Source organism: Gastrolobium bilobum, unplaced genomic scaffold (genome assembly GCF_033153095.1).
Source record: "Gastrolobium bilobum isolate Gb01-03AN ecotype WA unplaced genomic scaffold, APGP_CSIRO_Gbil_v1 utg10618, whole genome shotgun sequence".
Classification (NCBI taxonomy): Eukaryota; Viridiplantae; Streptophyta; class Magnoliopsida; order Fabales; family Fabaceae; genus Gastrolobium; species Gastrolobium bilobum.
The window spans coordinates 3,622-26,547 of record NW_026899393.1 but is presented as its reverse complement, the minus strand read 5'-3'; the positions used below and the strand labels follow the sequence as shown (position 1 = coordinate 26,547).

At 34.0% G+C, this 22,926-nt stretch overlaps 2 protein-coding genes and 1 long non-coding RNA gene across 7 annotated transcripts; 2 read left to right on the top strand and 1 right to left on the bottom strand.

The window, feature by feature from the left end:
- Positions 1-2,672: 2,672 nt before the first annotated feature.
- On the bottom strand, positions 2,673-6,856 carry LOC133290170 (uncharacterized). 5 transcript variants are annotated; one of them, XR_009748609.1, is made up of 6 exons: positions 6,755-6,856; positions 5,947-6,241; positions 4,836-5,417; positions 4,624-4,679; positions 3,399-3,497; positions 2,673-2,914 (listed from the first exon to the last, which is right to left on the bottom strand). It is a non-coding gene; the product is annotated as an uncharacterized LOC133290170 (long non-coding RNA). The 5 variants fall into 5 exon arrangements; XR_009748608.1 differs by lacking the exon at positions 4,624-4,679 and having other exon boundaries at positions 4,836-5,234; positions 5,309-5,417; XR_009748607.1 differs by lacking the exon at positions 4,624-4,679 and having other exon boundaries at positions 4,836-5,225; positions 5,309-5,417.
- A 579-nt stretch (positions 6,857-7,435) lies between these two features.
- LOC133290169 (thaumatin-like protein 1b) lies at positions 7,436-8,632 on the top strand. Its single transcript, XM_061488227.1, has 2 exons — positions 7,436-7,487; positions 7,955-8,632. Exons 1-2 carry the CDS (start codon positions 7,436-7,438, stop codon positions 8,629-8,631), a joined length of 729 nt encoding a protein of 242 aa, XP_061344211.1. The 3' UTR covers position 8,632.
- A 3,854-nt stretch (positions 8,633-12,486) lies between these two features.
- Positions 12,487-13,074, top strand: LOC133290168 (thaumatin-like protein 1a). The gene has a single exon (XM_061488226.1). The coding sequence runs from the start codon at positions 12,487-12,489 to the stop codon at positions 13,072-13,074; it is 588 nt and encodes a 195-aa protein (XP_061344210.1).
- The last annotated feature ends 9,852 nt before the right edge of the window (positions 13,075-22,926 follow it).

Here is a 22,926-nt window from a genome sequence, read left to right as displayed (position 1 = left end):
ATTAGGACTAATAGATTTTTGCATTTTTTTTATGGATTAATTCATTAAAAATAAAATTACATATTGAAAATAATGAAAAGTTATCCCAGAGTGTAGTCTTTTCTAAATTGACTCCCCCTATATAAAGTGTAATAATAATAATAATAATTATTAGTTAGCCACATGTAATTTTGTTTCAACGGAAATGAATATTTTCAGTTAAATTAAATGGAAGTTAATTAACCACCTGAGAGTTACAACCAAATTTTAAGGAGTTAAGAAATAAAGAAAATTTTTACGGGTTCATTTTTTCTAAAGTTACTTTAGATAACTTTGTCTAATATTCACCGAAATGACGTTATTTTGGGGCGAAAATAATAGTGTGTTTGTAATTTTAATTTATTTCAGAATTATAATACTCTTTATCATTCTAATTTTTTAATTTTTCAATGCCAAAACAACGTCGTTTTGGTGAACATTAGACAAAGTTGTTTAAAGTAACATTAGATACTTTTTTTTTTCAATTTTTATTTATGCACATACCGTTATTTTATTTGATTTAATTGAAAATGGAAGAAGGTACAATTAAGTAGTGAGTTACCTACTTTCCCTCCCTTTGTTATAATTTGTTAGAAATTTAGAATACTTATGAATTGGTGTTTATATTGTTTAAAGACGGCTTATTATTTTGTATTTTTTTATAGGGTTCGCTTTTTCTGCTGTTACTGCAGATAAGTTATCTGCAGTAAGCCTAATACGACGTCATTTTGGGGCGGAAATCATGGTATTTTTGTAATTTTAATTTATTTCAGAATTATTATAGTCTTTATAATTATAATTATTTAATTTTTCTATCCCAAAACGACGTCGTTTTGGGAGTAAATGCAGATAACTTATCTGCAGTAACTGCACAAATATTATTCTATTTTTTATATGTGATAAATTCATTTTGTTTTGGTGACTTTCATTTGCATTTATACTGAATTACTTTATAATTTTCTTTTAGCTAATTGTATTTATGTGTAATTATTTAATAACTTATTTTCATCTACGTACAAGTTTAATATTTGATGGTTTATGTTTCTCGTCTTAACAGAATCAATGATGTTGTGGATTGTTCTTAACTTATTTTATTCCAATATTTTGTGGCATTTTAATTTATCTTATTTAGTTGTTTTTTTTTTTTTTCCATACAGATGTGATTGGTCCTACCTAACTCAAATCGTACTAATTGTATAATAGATAGGATCCAAAAAAAAATAAAAATAGTATGAAGTTTATTTTCTTCAAGGGGAAGTCTCAAAGTGTAATAGATGAATTGATGAATAAATAATAAAAAAATTAATTTATTTTAGAGTCTAAGCTTTTTTATTTAACTTTTTACGAAAAATAAAAAATAAATTTTTTTCTAAAATAAGATGTTAGCAAACATGTTATAAATAATTTAAAAAATATTTTTGGGAAATAATTGAGAAGTATTGTTCTAAGTCAAATCCATACCTGGATTAAGCCAAAGCAAACTAAAACGAGTCGGGGATCAGAATCCCTAAACTCGAGAAGAAGGATTTTTAGTCCAAGCCAAACTCTGAGGTAACTCTCCTAGAAATACATAATGCACACTACTCAAACACCCTAAACTCTCATATGCTCTTCGTACAGACCCCCACACCACAGTTTCAAGCCCTAACATCTTACAACGTCATCATCATTACTAGCTAACCGACAGATCCAATATCAAATACGAACCCTTCTGATCAAGTACTACATTTCATTCTACTGAAGTAAAATAAATTTTTTCTAATTAACTTAAAATCATAAGAAGCAATTTGTTAAAGAATTAGAAGTAAACACAAGAATTTATATTTTAACGAAACATTCTAATATGACCGATAGTAAAATGAAAATTGCTCTTCGATTTAATTAACCAAAATGTGATTAATAAAATTTTGAATTTTTTTCCACAATTATGAAACAGTTTAACTTTGATGCATTGCTAGTATTTTTGTATAATTGTGGATTGATTTTTTGTTGACAAATCATTAAAGAATTTGATTATGCTAATAACGGTATGAAATTTCAAATTGGTTATATAAGATAATATTAAATTAAGTATAATTTTTTTCAATGATATTACATCAAGATTAAATTTAATATAAGAACAGATTACTTTTATTCCACTGAGCACTCCTTAAAAATAAAGGAAATGTATGCTTGTAATATTGTCTTACATTTAACCGTGTTAACTACCACTACAAACAAAATGCCGATTAGCCACATTTAAAAATGTGGCAAACATTGATAAAAAATGTGGCTAACATAATTTACCACATTTTGATTAAATGTGGCTAGAAGTGGTGTTGCAATAATTTAGCCACATTATTTTATTCACTTTGTCACATTTTGACTGAGTGTGGTAGCCTTTTTTTAGCCACATTTATTGTTTTTTTAGCCACTTTATAAATGTGGTTAAACTGTTTTGTTTGCCACAATAGAAAAATGTGGCTGATTGTTCCTAAAACTTTTTTTAGCCACATTCATGAATGTGGCTAAATATACGAAATTTCTTTTTAAAATTAAAAATATTAACTCGATAAATTACAATAATAAGAAAAATAATGTTGAAAACAGCTCAAACGATTTAGTGAACACATTAAAATGTGAACCAAGCACTAAACATTATATTCTATTATCGCTGACGAATTTGTACAAGCCATCATGTTTTCAATTTATACAAGCTAACGAAGCTTTCTACCAATATCATAGAGGGAAAAAAATGCCAAATATAACTAATAAAAAGTTTACTTATGGGACAGCTATACAAAAAAATATCTTCTCAATTCCATAAAAAAATATGGTAGTACAAATTTTCCTTATATTTAGGATTTGTTCTTGTATGCCATCCTAGTCCTTTGAAATGCCATCTACCATATCATACCTGCACAAATCAATTTCATATTATGTTAATATACTATTAATTAGCTATTATGATAACCAACCTCAAAACACCAATGTACAAAATCCTAAGATCAGTCTCTGCCGCTTAGCTGTTGAAACAGTCAATGTCATTCATGTCCCAATAATCAACCAAGAACTCAGGCAAGTTTAAGCAATAAGCTGCAAACGAAACATAGTCTATACGATACTAATAAATCATGGGAAATACTACTCTCATTTTACATGAGGTAGTTATCTTATGTTGTCTCACATCGAAAATCTCATCCAATTTTTTTCTTTTTTCTTTTTTATCTTTTAATGATGGATCTCACATGATTTATCTCTGTAACATGAGAGAGCTACTCTCATGTAAAATGAGAGTAGCATTTCCCATAAATCATATATAACAATTACAATAGAATAACGCAATATTAGATAATGGAAAAATCAACAAAACGGAAAAAGGTAGCTACAGAAATACAAACCTTCAAATGTGCAGCGGCCTTTTCCTTATCTGTGAAAACTCTAGTGGACTCAACAATAATTTCAGCTCCAGTCTCAGTCCAAGGGATCTCCTCTGGTTCCTGAGTCACACAGTACAGACAAATGAATAAAAAACAGAAATTCTTGGAAATATTACCACTCATTAAACACCAACTTTTATAATAATAATATATCAATATTTTTTTTTGTTACACCCAATTCTTCCAAATCCTGTGAGTAACAAAAATAATATTAAAAAAAAGCTTATTTAGACCTTTTCTTATTTTTTATTTACACAAAGGTTCTATATATTTATACCAATATTTTACTTATTTACTAGCTAGTTATATAGGTTTTATTAAAGTGAAAGATTACTATTTAGGATTTACTGGGGTTTGGTGCCGCTCACTTGCATTGGGGTATTAAATTTTAGAATTAATGAATGCTACTAATTTGGCGAGGTCAATTCCAGACCAAATGATAGTACATGGTTCAGTGAGGGTCTACGAGGTGCATGATTGATTATTTGATCCGATCCCAAATGCACCATTTGCCAATGTGACCAGAGCTACTGTATTGGTTAATTAGTGTAAGAAATCAAAGCCGTTAATATAACTTCAATTAAAAAAAAAAGGTGTTAGTGAGGTGTGGTTAGCATAACATTCCACTTCTCGGGCTGAGTGTTGAGAGCGTCGTCCCAAGGTTCAAGCCTCCACACCATAAAAAAAAAAAGTTTCAAACCTAAAATTAAATTAATTGAGAAAGTAGATGAGTATATATGCTGTAAATTTTTTATATAAATATAAACATAAAATCAATATAAAGTGGTTTAGGATACTTTTTTTTAAAAATAATGAAAGTATGGTGGAGGGTTAAACATATATTTTTATTTCATTTTATTTTATTTTATTATTTTATTTGTGTATTTTTATTTATTTATTTATTTATTTATTTTTTATTTTTTATTTTTTTTTACTTTTTTTCAACCGTTTTGTATCTTTCATGTGGGTTCATCTACCACCGACCTCAATTAATTTGGGATAAAGGTGTTGTTGATGTTGTTGATGAATGAAAGTTCTACTTTTGAACACAGAAAGCGGTTTAGGATACACACCTCACTGGGCAGACCTCACTATTGAAATTAAACGTTAGGGTTATGTGTATGTTGCTAACATTTAATACATTCTCGTGGTTCCAATTGTAAGGGTAGCAAGTTAGGGTGCTTACCTTTTAAAAAGGGACATCATAGCAATGTCTTTTGCACCAAGAGATACACATCAAAACTTGATCGCAAAACAATAGAAAGGAACCGCATAATTGATAAGAGTATGTGTTGAGATAAGATCCTCATTCAAAAATAAGGAGCAGAAATCCTTCAAACCTAACAACATTGATAAGGTTGTTGTTAAAAAAACACCGCTATGGAATAAAAGAGTCACCTGGGATCAGCCCAAAAGGATGCTTTAGTTGTAATAGCAACCATGTCACATATCTGTAAAAGAGTAGGACTATAAGCGTGACATTCAAATATCTTGCAATAGCAACCATGTCACATATCTGTAAAAATTATTTTAGAGAATCAAAAAAGAAAATGGAACAAAAAATTATTGGGGATCTATAACCTACGAGAAATCTTATACTATATGGTTACTGAAGTAGCCTGGGAATAACAAATCAAAAAAGACATAAGAGAATTTTCTGCAGGCTTTTACTCCTTCATACTTGCTCCAAGGAGGCATCCCTGTGAACATTTCAATGATTATACAACCCAAACTCCAAATATTAATAGCAAAAGCTAGATCAGAGCTGTTATCCTTTTGCATCACAGCCTGCAAAAGCTAAATGAGAATTTAAGTGTTACTAAGTAATTAATGTATGAGACAGCACAGAGTAATGTAGAGTAAGAATGTACCTCTGGAGCCATCCAGTATGGACTTCCTTTCAAAGAAAGATTAGCTTCATATCCAGTTAGCCTCGGAACATAGAGATTCCAAGTTATTCTACCCGAATGTAAGGATTATCTGATCAAATCAAGAGTATCACAATGGCAACAAATAACCACTAGCAATACAATCATGGTAGTGAAATAAAAAAATGAAAAAAAAAATTTAAATCTAGACACACAAATAATTCTATGCCACCACGCATTCAAATCGATGTTCAGATTAAACTTAAAGAAGCACCTCATTTCAACAGCACATAATAAGCACCACAACCTAAAGATACATATTCAAGTAATGAAAACGGATGAAATGCCTGATGTTATGCAAGAACCTTATTTAGAAACAACGGAATGATATGCTTTAAGGGTTAATAAAATTGCTGATCTCAACCAAGAGAAAATAATTTTGATAACTACAAGTTTGAGCCTTTCAATTAAACCTGCATTTTTAAAGCCATTTTTTTCCGGGAATTTTTCAACAGTAAATAGCTAATCATTAACAACTAGAAATACAAAGAATCAATGAAATGACAGAACCATTCTTTGCATGAAACAAGGACTAAGACCACAAAAAAAGTAAATTACAGAGGGGGAGACTTAGAACTCACATGCTTAGCCATCCCAAAATCAGCAAGCTTAACAAGACCAGCAGAATCGACAAGCAAATTGGCCCCTGTGATGTCCCTATACACAAACATGAAAAGGGGAAAAAAATATGACCCAAAGCTCCAAATCTGAACTTAAACAAATCCAAATCCGGCCAGGTTAATAGTATCTTGGTTTACTCTCTTTGTTGAAACTCTATAGAAATTGTCGTTCATCAACCATGGCAGAACTCCTTGATTCTCAACTTAACTCATAAATACCTCCGCATTCTTGGTTTCAATTAGTTTTCCTTATAGCCTGCAAAAACCAAATCAAATACATAATTTTAAAAAGAAAAGAAAAACAGAGAACCAACTTAACTAATAAAAATGGTGATTCCAATCAACTAGTACCATTCCAGCCAAAATGAAAAAATCATTTCATGATAAATTTGGGAAAAGAGAGCTAGAGAGAAGCAGATAGTGAAAATTTCATGCACAATAACGAGTGAAAAAAATTGAAAAAGTCGCGCAGACGATGACATTGTTAGGGCTGAAGACACATCGATCGGAGGAAATGCAAGATTCCTCGGAATCCTTATTCTCAGCATAAGAATTGTGCACACCCAAGCAGGAAAGTCATCATTATTTCAAATCAACAACAAAAATGAAACAATTAAAATGGAGGAATTCTATAATTAACGAAAACAAAAAGAAATAGGGGAAAGATCAAGTAGAGATTGATCCAAGCATAAGCCCTAGATCAAGTGAAAATGTTTGATCGAAGAAAATGGAAGTATATGAAACCCTAAGAAAGAATCCAATTCAAAACCTGAATGCATAGCAGAACCACGCATGAGTAACGTGCTCCAAAACCCTTCCTCCTTTACTTTAGCGCTTGGAGAAACAGATAAAAAGCCTACTTAAATCCATTTTCAATTTTTCACAGCCCAATATCGAAGGGCCCATTCTCATTTCTCAATGTGTTTCCTTGTATGCTCAATAAAAATGCGTCTTAATTCATCTCAAGAGTAATTTTGCGACATTGACCGTTCGTATGGCTAAATCATTGTAGCTAAACAGCGAATTTCTTGTAGTGTACGAATACGTCTAATTTATAAAATATTAAGAATTAAATTAGTTTATACATGTGCGATGATTAAATTTTTTATTTAAACTTTTAGAAACATATATTTAACATCATTAAGTCCCACTGGGTTCTCTACCAAAAGAAAAAAAGTCCCACTGGGTTATGTATAAAAAAAAAAAAAAAGTCCCACTAGGTTATGGTAGAGGATATTAACAATTAACTCAATTAATCAAAACAGCGAACCGTAGCAGCCCCTTGACGACGAACTCAGTCATAAATGGCTAAATTCCCCATACTTGCTTTACGTGACAGCTACGGATCATTGAATATTCAAGCCTCAATGCCTATATATAGCTACGCAAGTTAAAACCCATACTTCACAAGCAACCTCTGAAAACAAGAACTCATCACTATTCACCAACAATGACGATCACCCGTGTTGCTCTCTGCCTTTGCTTTGCATTCCTCTTCAATGGTATATTTCAATTACATTTTCCATTCCCTTATTCTCTTTATCATAGACATTAACGCATTATAAGTTATCACATGTATTTATATATGTAACAAAATATATACATTCCTCATGTTAATGGTACACAAGTATGGGAATAGATTTTGTCTTATTTGATGTGACCATGTTATGTAACAAGATCCTAACCATTCATGAGCATATTAGTCAATAGTAATGAGAAATGAAGAAAGAAATAATATCGGAATGTAACATGATGAAATCATCAATGTTGATTTGGCCATAAATAATTATAATACTATCACACGACATGGTCGTGTTAAATAACATATGAGATGATTTATTCCTTAAGTGTAGGTTAATGTTTACTCACATTACTTTATAAGGTGTAAAATTTGTCAATTTTGAAATCTATACATGACTTGATTCATCAAATCCCAACGCACATTTTATCATTTTGGTTTTGCATACAGTGGCTCAAGGAGCCAAGGTTACATTCAGAAACAATTGCCCATACACAGTATGGCCAGGAACCCTAACCGGCGACCAGAAGCCTCAACTATCAACAACAGGTTTCGAGTTGGCAACGGGAGCATCCAACTCCGTGGACCTCCCCTCACCATGGTCAGGTAGGTTTTGGGCTAGGACGGGATGTTCGAACAACAACGGAAAGTTCAGTTGTGCCACTGCCGATTGTGCCTCCGGTCGAGTAGCATGCAATGGTGCCGGTGCAATCCCTCCAGCAACTTTGGTAGAAATTACAGTAGCATCAAATGGAGGTCAAGATTTCTATGACGTGAGTAACGTGGACGGGTTCAACGTGCCCATGTCGGTGACCCCACAAGGTGGGAGCGGTGAATGCAAAACCTCAAGCTGCCCTAACAACATCAACAATGTGTGCCCTGCGGAGCTCCAAATGAAAGGTTTTGATGGAAGCGCGATTGCTTGCAAGAGTGCTTGTTTGGCTTTAAACCAACCTCAGTATTGTTGCACTGGTGCTTTCAACACACCAGAGAAATGTCCATCAACAAAATACTCTGACATTTTCAAGCAGCAATGTCCTGATGCTTATAGCTACGCATATGATGACAAGACTAGCACCTTTACTTGCTTCTCCAAACCTGACTATGCCATCACATTCTGCCCTTGAAGTCCTCCATCGATGCATAATAGACTTTGTCGTGCCTCACAAAAAAATAAATGCGTATTTCAATATATAATACTATTATGAGCCACACAATATGAATAAAAAAATCACGTGCTTTCAGTGATTGTATTGAATCATTATCCAATAAAGTTTTATTATTTTACTTTTTTTGTCTGTGATTAAATTGGAGTGGTGTGTTTGTTTTTGCTCTTTACCTTCATTACTCTTTCATATATTATGATCTTATACCCTCTCCAAATGACTGACATATCCAAGGCAAGAGCTGCAAATTATTTAATTTGATGGTCTCGGTGACCAACATTGCAGCTAGTAGTAACTATTCAAATTATAATTCATGCTGAGAAAAAGAATTAAGTAAAACAAATGTAGAGAAAAGTTTAAAAATCGCCCTATGGTTTTTTTTTTAGAGTCACTTACCCCCGTATGGTTTTTTTTATCATGGTTTTTTCAATGCAATCCATCTTTTAACTATGTTAAAAATTAAATTAAACCCTACTTTTTTCCTTGTAAAAAGAGTCATTGTAAAGATAAGAATTTTACACTACAATGTTATTTTTTTCATCCAACTCTAATTGCTTTCGAAAATTTATATCAAAATATCAAAAAAAAATTCATCCCAACAATGTTGAGAGAAAAATTACAATGAAAGTTATAAGTTACTAACTAATTTCGATTTTCCAATAAAATAATATTCATAAAAACTGTTAGCAAGAATGAACAATCAATTTAGAACTATTATTTTTATTCTCACGAATTTATGTATCTTTAATAAAATTAACTTGACTTGACTTGATTTTGATAAATGTATTAGTATCTTAAATTTAGATAAAATAAAATACTATTTAAGTAATCAATTTATATGTAAATATAATTTTATTCAGGGTTCAAAAATTAAAATGAAAAAAAAGTGAGCCAGAGATAGGTAACATAGAAAATAACAATGTTGGAAAATGCTAATATATTAAGGATTAGATTGGTTTATTGACATACAGTACTCGTTAACGCTATACTCAAAGCTATGAGTAAATACGCATAAATGAAAAGCGAAATTGATCACAAATAAAACAGAAAAATCTGAAATAATTCAAATAAATAAGGATCATATGAAGTTAAACGAGAGAGTTCAATTTAATTTAAATAATTATACATATTTTAAATGGAGTTAAGGGTTTGAACATGTAATATTGTATGTCTTAGTATTATAATAAAGGGAAAAGTGTGTATAATTTTGAAGGATGTAAAGTTGTGTCATTTTATGGTTTAAAGTTGTGGGTCCCACCTCTTTGTGAGAGTGAAAGGATGTAAGTTGTGTAATTTAAAAGTATAGACACTTTTCCCTATAATAAAATACCATGGTTTTTTTCCAAGATCAGGGTAAATATTATGGGACCCACCAATATTTATAACAAAAATGTCTTGAATTACAACATGTTGGATTTGTGCCATCATGTCACGCATGGTGTAAGAAAACGCACTACTAAATTAGGAATTTAAAGAGTTAAATACGATGTTAATAAATAATTACATAATTGACATAGGAAAATTAAGAGAAAATAATAATAATAATTAAGATTAGGTCATTTTTCGAAAGAAAAGTGCAAATATTGGGTATTTCATGGCATAAATGCGTACTGGTGAAGTGTCTCGAAAAATAAAAATAAAAATATGATAATTCTTACAAAAATTTCTAAGTTAAGAATATAAAATTTGAAAGAAAAATAAAGAAAGGAGCTATTAGAATAAATATTGTCATATTAGTGAGCAGTGTTCTTTAAATGACAATAACCTTATTCCTCCTTTATTTACTAACACTCCTTCATAGACCCATTTCTTTCCCTAAACCTTAGCACACTTTGTTTTCCTCTCCATGCCTTCTTTCTCTCCACCTTGTGAAATCATCAAAAGTATTCACTTTTTTCATCTCTCTTCCATGGAAATCCTTTAAACACTTGGGAGCTTGTGATTAATGTTAGAAAAAACCCATTCTTGGGGTATTCAAGGTTTTGTTATGGGGAGTTGTGGGGCTGTCCTCTTTGGTTTAGGGTAGTCCTCACAATAGCCATTGTTGCAGTGACTAGGAGTATCTTCAAAGCCCTCAAAGTTTTCTATTTTCTCTGTTTTTAAGAGCCTCAAGGTAACCATATACCCTTTTCTTTGCATTTTATTTTATTTTATGAAAATGGCTTGTTTTGAGTAATCAAAAGGGAAACTTTAATTAGAGCTGTCAAAACGGGCCAGCCCGGCCCATTTAGCCCTAGCCCAAGTGGGTTAGGGCCAAAAAGTCCGCAGGGCCAAAAAGCTCACAGTGATATAGATCCATATGGGCCAAAGCCCTATGGGTTAGGGCCAGCCCGCGGGCCTTCTAAATTTTTTATGTATCTTTTACACTACTAAAAAAAATCATATTTTTTATAAAAACTCTACGTTGCCAACGACAAAGAATTTCGTCAAAAAAATATTTTTTCGTTGGAATACTTTTCATTGAAAGGCGGCGGAATTTTCATCCGATGAAATTTTTTGTCAAAATTTTCGACAAAATTTAGTTTCCGTCAAAACTTTTGACTAAAATGATTTTTTAAATATTTTTGATAAAACAAATTCCACCAAAAGTTTTGACGGAAAAAGTAATTTCGTCCAATATTTTCGAGGAAAATTTTCCCAATGAAAATTTCGACGGAAATATTTTCTCAAAATTTTTGAGGGAAATATTTTTGTGAAACTTTCGACGAAATTAGGATTCCGTAAAGAATTTTGACGAAATATTTTTTCCGTCGAATTTTTTTACAGAAATAATTTTTGTCGATTTTGACGGAAATGTGTTTCGTTTGAAAATTTTGATAGAAATATAAATTTGTCGAAATTATTTTCCGTCAAAAATTTTCGATGAAAATGTGTTTCGTAAAAAATTTTGACGGAAATTTTTTTCGTCAAAAAATATGACGAAAATATTTTCGTCAAAAACTTTTGACGGAATTTAGATTCTATAAAGAATTTTGACGAATTTTTTTTTCCGTCAAAATTTTTTACAGAAATATTTTTCGTTAGAACTTTGTACAAAAAAATTTCAATGGAAATGTTTTTCGTTAAAAATTTAAAGGGAAATATTTTTCGTCGAAAATTTTGACAAATATGTTTTTTATCAAATATTTTGACGACATTTAGATTTCGTAAAGTTTTCTGTCAACAATTTACAAAAATATTTTGACAAATGTTTCTGTTGAAAGTTTCAACGGAATTTAGATTTTATCAAGAATTTTGACTGAATTTTTTTTCGAAAAAATTTATGTCAGTGATTATGGCCAAATCTTGTTTCGTCTCTATTTTTGATGTAATGTGATTTTTGTCAAAAAATTCGTCTCTATTTTCGACGATAAATTATGTTACTATTTGACACTTTTCTAATAATGTCACATTTAAAAAAGATTCATATTTATGTAATTTTCATATTTTAATATTAAGGATAGATATGTCACATTTAAAAATGATTCATATTTATGTAAATTGGGTTGAATATTGTAGCCCGCATGGCCAGCCCCAACCCAACCCTATAATGAGAGGGATTTAAGAGGATGGGGTTAAAATGACCCCATACATGTTCAAAATTTTATAGGGCTTAACATAGGGCCAAATGGGCTGGCCCTAGGGCTTGAGCCCTTTTTAAGAGCCTCAAGGTAACCATATACCCTTTTCTTTGCATTTTTTTTATGAAAATGGCTTGTTTTGAGTAATCAAAAGGGAAACTTTAATGATTTGAGTTGAGAGTTTTTAATCTAAATATAATAAAGTTAATTGAACTTCTTTAAGTGGGTATATCAGAGTTAGAACCCTTGGGAAGCCATGGAAATAGGGATTATGCAGAAAAAAATGCAATTTTTCTCCACTGTCGCCGATTCCCAGTCTGGGAGAATCGATTCCGGCTGGGAAAAAATGACAACAACACATTATTTTAGTAAAATCGCGTTATCTCGACCTACAAATGGAGGTCAAGATTTCTACGATGCCAGGGCAATCCCACCAGCAACTTTGGTAGAAATTACGATAGCATCAAATGGAGGTCAAGATTTCTACGATGTAAGCAACGTGGACAGGTTCAACGTGCCCATTTCGGTGACCCCACAAGGTGGGAGTGGTCAATGCAAAACCTCAAGCTGCCCTAACAACATCAACAATGTGTGCCCTGCGGAGCTCCAAATGAAAGGTTCTGATGGAAGCGCGATTGCATGCAAGAGTGCTTGTTTGGCTTTCAACCAGCCTCAGTATTGTTGCACTGGTGATTTCAACACAGCAGAGAAATGTCCACCAACAAAATACTCTGACATTTTCAAGCAGCAATGTCCTGATGCTTATTGCTACGCATATGATGACAAGACTAGCACCTTTACTTGCTTCTCCAATCCTGACTATGCCATCACATTCTACCCTTGAAGTCCTCCATCGCTACATAATAGACTTTGTCAAGCCTCATAAAAAAATAAGTGCATACTGCAATATATAATACTATTATGAGCCACACAATATGAATAAAAAAATCACGTGCTTTCGGTGATTGGGTTGAATCATCATCCAATAAAGTTTTATTTTATACTTCTTTTTGTCTGTGTGATTAAATTTGAGTGGTGTGTTTGTTTTTTCTCTTTACCTTCGTTATTCTTTCATTATGATCTTGTACCCTCTCCAAATGACTGACATATCCAAGGCAAGAGCTGCAAATTATTTAATTTGTGGTGAGAAAAAAAAGTAGAGAAACATTTTTTTTATCATGGTTTTTACAATTCAATCCACCTTCTAAGCATGTTACAAATTAAATTAAATGCTTCATTTTATGCTTATAAAAAGAATCGTTGTAGAGATAAAAATTATATACCGCAATGTTAGTTTTTTTCATCCAACTGTAATTGTTTTCTAAGATTTATATCAAACTGTCATAAGAGAAAAATTACAATGAAAATTATAAGTTAGGAACTAATTATGATCTTTCAAGAAGATAATATTCACAACATTATATAAAGACTTCCATGATGCATTGAAGAATATTACCATAGCTAGCAGTATGGGTGATATGAGTTTTCTTGCTGGAATATGCTTTGTTGTGCTTTTATGAAAATGATATATATGCATTGATATATGCCTGAGATATGTGAATATACATGTTGATGTAATGTATGGATGTGATGTTGGGTACTTACACGATCAGGCAGCAACCATGGTGTGTAGTATACCTGTTGATATAATGTATGGATGTGATGTTAGTACTTGTAGGATCAGGCAGCAACCCTGGTGTGCAAGGCATGAGGCAGTATCCCTCATGTTCGGTAGGTAGCAGACGTTCATAAACCCTATTGTAACATCCCGGAACGGAAGCGGTGTGCAAGGCATGATGCATCTACTTTTCGGTAGCCCGAAACGGAAGAGCTCCGTAGTTAAGCGTGCTTGACTTGGAGCAATTCTAGGATGGGTGACCTCGTGGGAAGTTTTCCCAGGAAGTGTGCGAGTGAGGATAAAGCATGCTGAAAAGTCCAGTGTTAGTGTGTGGGGATAGTCATTGATTCTTGAAGCGACCGGGCGTTACAAGTGGTATCAGTAACACCCCGTGTATATCCGGTTTGTTAACATGTCATCGTATTAAGCCACGCTTAATTAAAAATGCAGAATAACTTTTTACTTTCAATTATGACATCATTATCCTTAGCCAAGTTTATTACTTAATCATTTTCATAAAAACATCGCATCTATGTAAATTGCAAAAGACAGCTATCTACACTGAATAACCTCGTATATAATAAGTGAGTATCTAAGTCACAGAACTACAACACGTAGACCGGACATAATCCTGATACAATTATACAACTCGAATCTAAAAGCATAAAGTCAAGTCAATGTGGCATGGACAATCCCCATACTCACCAAATAAGGCACAAGCCCAACAAGTCTCAACAACAACATCATAATAATGAAGGCAGTAAATCAGAATAACAGCCAGTCATATCAGCATAACATCAAACACCTCAACTCAGCTTCGGCCTCTTGTCACCCGAGGTCTCAACCCCAGGGTTACCTGAACCTGAAAATGGTGCCCTAAACATGGGGTGAGATCTCTAAACAGAAATCTCAGTAAGGCAAGGGGTCCTCAAGGATCTTCCACCCCAAGCTCACTTATATGTGCAATATAAGTTCCAAAAGCAGTTTAACAGTATAAGTTCCAAAACCAGTGCAATGCAGCAGATAATCATGTCATTTGTGTTATAACTAATCTACTGGCCAGAGAGATGCAAGAATACGTTTATTACCCACGCAGTACACGCCCATGCCGTACCTGCCCTCAGGATCACATCCCGTCTAGGCGAACACCACATACATATCATAAGGCATTTGCACTTAACAGCTCAATAGCATTTCAATAAAATAATACATGAAAACACATCATGCATATAAACCATCCCCCCATGGGATCTGGTGCAACCAACAATGGCTAAACCGAGGACACAAAAGCTTACCTTGCAAGCTAACTATCCAAGCCAAGAGTCCAACCAAGCTCAAAGTCTACACACAGCACGATCACAATCTGTTTGGACCAATAATAATATCAATATACATGCTCTACAAGAAAACGACATAAAGACAACGCATTTCCTTTACGTTTCATGTCTTTAGGCTTCTCACAAAGCCATAAGCCCTTAATCACTTAGATTCTGACTTAGGTTATTTATTACAGAAGTCCACATTAACTAATCATGGGTCCACAAACCCAAAATAGCATTATGTATGAACAGTACCGTTACTGTTCTCGAAAACCCAAAATATCTGAATATTTATCGAGGCCATATCTGGATATCATATCCGGATATCCATATTCGGATATCAATAAAACCCCATATGCGGATATCATATCCGGATATTTTGCGAGATATCCCTTCCAAGGTTCTATTTTTAACACTTCTAAACGTTAAAGCATGCATCTTTGAACCCCTCTAGGTCAGTTATCATGTTGGTTACTTGTTTATCTTATTAAACATGTCAAGACTCCACTTTTACCCATTAAAACTCATGATCAAAGTGATGGTGCTTACCACCAAGACTCAAAAAAAAAATGGGATGGCTCTTGGAGCTCACAAGTCAGCTCCAACTTCTGACTTCAAGTGTTCACGAAAATAGCACCCCAAGATGGGTCCTTTCTCTTCAAAGGTCACTCCTTGAAGCTTCTACAACCAAGAAATGACTCCCACTGCTCAACTCAAGAAATCAGCCCCCAACACTCACTCAAACAGAGGTAAAACAACTCAGAAGGCACCCTCCTCTCCCTTACAACCACTCTACCAAGTGTTTACAATGTCTAAAAGAGAAGAATCAATGGAAAAAAAGATGACTTGGGAGTTTTTCAAGCAAGAGTGGCCATGGAGAAGGTGACAAGCATGAAGACACACACGCACACAGCAGCCAAACCCACGCATAAAGGCTGGAGGATAAGCCTAGGGTTGTGTGAAAAAGTCTATTTATAGGCCACTTAATTTAATTACACAGTATTAGCATAATATCTACGCTTAGCATTTTAATCCCAAACTTATGATTCTGAACCTACTCATTTTTCTAAGATTTGTCATATTTTTATTTTATTTTTCGCAGCACCTTTCCGGTATGCGCCTTTACATAGCCAGTATCAGTTCTGGCAACAGTTGTCATTATTTTGACTTAAAACTTGTTATGCCAGTCCTATATATTTTTCTAGTAACATATATACTTTTCATAATTTTTTGGGTTATTTCATCGGTACGCATTTATACCGTGGAGCAGAACCGGTATCTACACTTTTCGTCAGAAAAACGACTTTCAATATTATTTCACACTTACTATAATTATTTAAGTCTTCTCATAATTATTAGGGTCAACTATGAAACTATTTTCTAATTCTCATATTTATTTAATTAATTTCCTAAATTAACGGTGTTGGTCCTTACATTCACCCCACCTTTTTAAGGATTTTGTCCTCAAAATCAGAAACATACCTGCCTCGGAAGTTAGGGTACTGCCGAAGAAGCTCGTCCTCTCGCTCCTAGGTACACTCCTCAGGAGTTCTTCCAATTCAGTGCACTTTGACCATCAGAATGATCTTGCTCCTCAGCTGCTTATCGCCACGATCGAGAATCTTGAGTTGTCCGGCGAGAGTCTTTAGGTTCTCCCGAATCTCAACATCATTTGGTTGCACCACGTGCGAAGGATCTGCTATGTACTTACGAAGCTAAGACACGTGAAACACGTCGTGGAAGTTAATTTATTAATTATTAGAAATTTGAAAATGATTCCATAATTGAACCTAATAATTATGATAAGGCTTAAATAATAGAGGGAGGATATTCTTACTACCAAAATTTTCTACTACTAACTTTCTACCTATGTAATCACCATTGAATCAAAGAGAAAAATGCTAAAAAGTTTTTGAAAAAAGAGAAAATGTTGATCCAATGATGATTAGATAGGTAGTGAGTTGGTAGTAAAAAAATTTGGTAGTAAGAATATCCCTCCTCTAAATAATATTGGTAAGTGAGTAATAATACTGAAAGCCGCTTTTCTGACAAAAAGTGCAGATACAGGTTCTGCTACTCGGTATAAATGCGTACCGATGAAGTATCCTGGAAAATTATTATAAGTGCATGAATATTCCTAGAATAATAAGTAGGACTGTGATTTCAAGTTTCAAGTCGAAATAATGAGAACTGATACTGGCTATGTAAAAGCGCGTACCAGAAAGTTGCTGCGAAAAATAAAATAAAAATATGAAAAATCTTATAAAAATGAGTAGGTTCAGAATCTTGAGTTTGGGATTAAAATGCTAAGCGTAGCCATTAGTGCTAATATAGTGTGATTAAAACTTAATGAGGCTATATATATAGGAGTGGCACATGATCCTAGGTCAGCCTCCCTCTCCATTATACGTGAGTTTTCTAAGTTTGTGACCAGCCATCTTACCACCTTCTTCCCTCTCCATTTAAGACATCAAGAGACCTCATTTCCTCTTGGTTTCTTCACAAAAACTCCATGGGTGAGTGCATTCAAGCTTTGGGAAGTGAAAAGGGGATGCTTTTCTGAGTTGGTGGGCTGTTCTTGAGTCTTTCTTGGGCTGACTTCACTGTTTGTGGGGAAAGATCCTTTGTTCCTTGTTTGTGTGGCTTCAAGAAGCCACCTTTAGAGAGAAAGGACCTTGCTTTGTGGTCATTTTCGTTTTCTTGAGAAGTCAGAACTTAGGGAGCTTCAAGTGAGCTCCAAGAGCACATTTTGCTTCTGTTTTGAAGCCTTGGGTATGTTCCTTAACTTGATCATGTGTTTTAATGGGTTAAAGCTTGAGACTTGGCATGTAATATGTTAAAATAAAGTAACCAACATAAACATGAATCTGAAAGTCTATAAAAATGTATGCTTGGACGTTGGAATGGGTTAAAAACCCAACATTTGGAGTGATATCTCGTGAAATGCATAAACTGCATTTTGTCGCGAAATATTCGGATATTGGTATCCGGGTATGGGGTCTGCAAATATTAGAATATGGATATCTGGATATGATATCCGGATATGGGATATCCGGATATGCCCCTGTAACATCCCGCATAATTAGGGACTTCTATAAATTATAATTAAGAAGGTGTAGCAAACTTGAAATTCGAATAAAACATAGGTTTAGAGTGGAATTTATTTAAGCCAGGAAATTTATTTGATTTGCATGTACGCGTGAGTGGATATATACATATATACTTTGAGAAATCAAGGCTCTAGTTAAAAGAATAGGATTAATTTAATATAGCCTAGGAAAATTCTAGATAATGCTTAGAAGGACTATGAAATGATAATTAATAAATGTCAGTGAGCAATGCTCATTAAGAGATGATAGTGGGGCCCTTTAGTAACCTCTAACCTATCTTAAAGAAAATCTTGATTACTTGTGTAAGTATCCAAAGAAAAATCAAATCAGCCCTTGTACCATCCTATACGCCTAGTAGAGGGCTGGGAGATCAACATGTATCTGTTTGATTAGATGAAAATAATCACCTTGCATGTAATTCCATTGGTCAATGGTATGTAATCTTATTGATCTATGACAACCCTCATTTATCTTATATATATCTTGTTTCCCCTCCATGTGCGCAAAGGGTAAGAAATAATTCTGATCTCCAGGCATTAGAAGCCAATGCATGTCCTTGAGGTGTCAAGCTCAATCTTTCCAATCTCTTACATGAAGGCCACCTTTCGCCCATGGCATTGCATGAATGCCACTTGTCTCATCTTTGGACACTTGGATGATTTCTCCTACATGTTTCGGCCAACTCCCTCTTGACCACGGGATTTCATTCTATTAGTCTAAAAGTCTGATCCTCATTTAGTTTCCTCTATGCGTATGAGAGATCACCGAAGCCAAACCATCCACACATTCTGAACATAGCTAGCTAATTCCCCATTAAATCGTAAGAATAGAAAACCAACTATTGAGACATACTTCCTTTCTTCTCACTAGTCGGCCATGTACCAAGGAGTCAAGAGGTATAGTGTCCTATCCACTTCCTTGTTCACCTCCTTCTCTCAACGGTTAATAAAGATCTTCCACTGCATGCAGTTACTTTGAGCCACTCTCCATTCCTTCCCTTGTTTCGGCCGAGACCCCTCAAAGAGGTGTGGTATCCCTTCACTGCTTCTTGTTTCTTTTGCGGATCAGTTCCGAGTCAAAGTTCCATTGAATGTACTTGCTTCAGCTGTGAATGAATCAGCTTTTCCCTTGCGTGCCGTTGGAACCGTCCTCCTGAAGCATCGGAAAGGTGCAGGATTGTCTACTGTTCGAGTGGGGATTCGTTATGCACATATGAGTAGGTAAACAATTTCAAACTCTCCTTCCTTTTTCCCTCACTGTTTTGGTCGTGGCATACATATTGAGAAGAGAAAATTTTGTTTTATCATTCCTACACTTTCTGTCCGGTTAGCATAGGTTTCATAGGAGGATAAATTTCCCAACTTCCCTCATCTGTTTCTGTTGTATGAGTGTCCTAGGAAATCAAACTCTGTTATCACTACCTCTTTGTTTCTGCTCACTGTACAGCTTTGATATTAAGGCATACAAGTCAAAAAAATAAAATGAATTATGAACTTGTAAGAGAGCATTTTCGTGCCTTAGGACCGTTTCTTTGGACCACAATGGTAATATAGACTTGCATGTGATAAATCTGTATGGACCGTAGGTTTAAAGGCCTCCTTCTCACACCCTAGCCTTGAAGAGAAAAATATGTAATTGAAAATGTTTAAGTCACTAGTTAATAACATCAAAAACCGAATATGAATGCTAATGGAACTTTGGATTCTTCATTGATTATAATGGAATAAATTCTGTTTTGGGGAACCTTGATATGTACTAAGTTTTATATAAATTAAATAAACAGCATGATATATAGGCTTTCTTTTGCGCACCATAGGAGTGGGAAGTAGAAATTGTATGATTGAAACCTTGAGAATTTTCTGTATGTAAAACCGATGCTGTTTGGGATTGGAAATCTTAGAATTATTCGCTGTTACGCGTCTGAAAAAAATTATTATGGAATCCGAATATGGTTAGGAACAGCATCCTAAAAACCGATTAGGAATTTAAGGAAAATGGGCTAAAAACATATGCTGTATGTAGGAAATTTGTGACGTACGATTCTGACTTGAAACCTTGTCGCTTAGGTGCGCATAACTCGTGAATAGGGATTACTTCGCTGTTGTTTGATAAATTGTTGTGGCACACGAGGTATGTGTAGGCGGTATTACCTTCTGTGACTATTGGCTAGTGTATGGAATTGTGATGTGTTGCTCACATTTGTTCTATGTATGTTACGATGATGATGAGCCAATGGTAAGAATATGAAAGGATGATATGATATATGCATGCATTTTACATCATAATACATTTTTCTGTTGGGTGCGATTGCATAACATGGCATGTATACTTGATTCATGAAATCTTGAATATATATATATTTGTATTGAGGACATGTGACTGAGCATGCATCATATAGGCATGCCTGGTACCAGGAGAGGGGACACTTGGCTTCAGTCCGCATAGGTCACAGTGGGATTCACCTTCATGGGAGCCATTAGGAATACCCACTGTGATGCTACGCGCACGACGGTGCTATGAGCGTAAAGGAAAAAGGGCGTTATATATGCGTTATGATATATGATGAAAAAGGATTAAATGTTTGAAGTGACTATTTATGATTTTGTGCCTAGTTAATACTGTTGCATTTGGTTTTGTTGCCACACTACTGGGTTTATTCTCACCCCTTTGGGGCTGCAATTTTTAAATTGCAGGAGGACGTAAAAGCATTTGAGGACTTGAATGTTGAACTCTGTTATATTTTTGCTGCTGTCTGGATTTATTCACTGTTGACTGTTTTAAGCTTGGGATGATTGTATTATGTGGTACTTGATGATTTTTGGATGACTGTAAAACTATGACTTATTTCTGCTTTAAGTCTTTTTATGAACAGCGGCTGCTTTAAGAAATCTGAAATGTTTTGCGAAAAGGGACTTTCTTAACGTTTATCAAATGCTGAATTTTTAACGATTTATGGACAACTTACGAGTTATGTTTCGAGGGGCAAATGAACTCCGATTTACTATTATTTTATATGCACGCGAAGCCCCAAGCGTCTACTTTCAGATTCTGGAACACGTACAAAAATATTTTGAAAACTCGATTTGATATTGATTTTGTACACGACCTGTTTTTGGGAAAATTCCAACTTTGCAAACAGCAAGGTTTTTACAAAGTTTTATCAAGAAAATCTTATTAGCTTTCCACTTTCATCACTCAAAGGTATTTTAAAAGAAAAACTTCGCTACAGAATTCCGCAATTCTAATAAAGATTAGCAAACGACTCTCTTGGATGCATACAAGGGAGGGTGTTACACTAATTGGTATCAGAGCAGTTTTGATTCAAGGTGTCTGTATTTGATGAAATATCTGTTGTTTGTACTTGATTGCTGAATGGTCAATGTCTGAATTTATTGATTATTTGTGTTTGTTCATTGCATTGTTGTTGTTTGAACTTCGCTGTGAATGAGTTACTAGTTAAAATTGTCATGTATTTGAGGAGTGATGATACTGGTAGGACACGGTGTTAAGCATGGTTGTGCCCATCCCCTTTGCTAGGTGGTGAGCCTGATCAACTCACTGTCCCGCAAGTTATGTGTGCACAATCATGGTTATCACGGGGTACACTTGTGTCTGAGCACTAGGTTTGAAATAGTGAACTGCTACTTGAATTAATGGTTAATATTTTGGTGACATTCTGAGCAGTGGATGATAATAAGTTATCTTTAAATAGTGATTGCTACTACATATTTTTTTTTCTGATTTGTGACTTTTCTTGTGTGTTGTGATTGTAGCGTATAACCGGGTAATAGAAACTGTTATTCTTTTTCACTAATCCTGTTGGGTCTTATAACTGAGTAAGGGTAGCACTGATATAAACATGACAATTGATGTAGTTATTTAAGCCTTACGAAGGACTTGTGATTTGACCTGAAAACGTATGTAGACAAACTTATGTAGGGATAGATTATTTATCAAAGTGGATCCTGTTAATACCCTTAGGAAGTAGAAGTTGGAACTAATTAAGTCTTAGACATGCGGGTTTGTTGTCTTTATAAATTTTCTAATGGTGGATTGGCACTAGACATAATTCTTGAGAAAGAAGTTGTTAAACAAAGTGGTGATGTGTAGGGTAGGGTACTTGACTCCTGTCTATGTGTCTTTCTTGTGAGGGATATTTATTACTTTAATTCATACATACTGAATTGCTTTGTGTGAATTTGACCACTTTTAGACTTGCATGTGAACTTATTGCCTCTGATTATGACAACAAATTTTATATGGTGATTGCTTGAAATTGTTAGTCTAGATTTTGACATTTCATTGGAACTGAGTGCCTAATTAAAGAAAGGTTATCTGAACTGAATTTAAAATATAGTGAACTGAACAGGTAAATTTTAATTACATGAAGCTACACTGTATTCGGCTTGCCTTATTATTTTGGTTAAATGAATTGAAAGTTGCTTGTTATCGGCTTTGACTGCCTTAAGTACATACTGGGTAGTTCCTAATCGTGGATTCAGAAATCTGATGTCTACTGGTAAACAGGATTTTAAGTTTGGGTTATTTTAGGAGCACTATAATATTAACTTGGTCAAATCAGTTCGCGGCGTCTAGTGAATATCTACATTTAAATCATTTAACACTGGTCACATGTAAAAAAAAAAAAA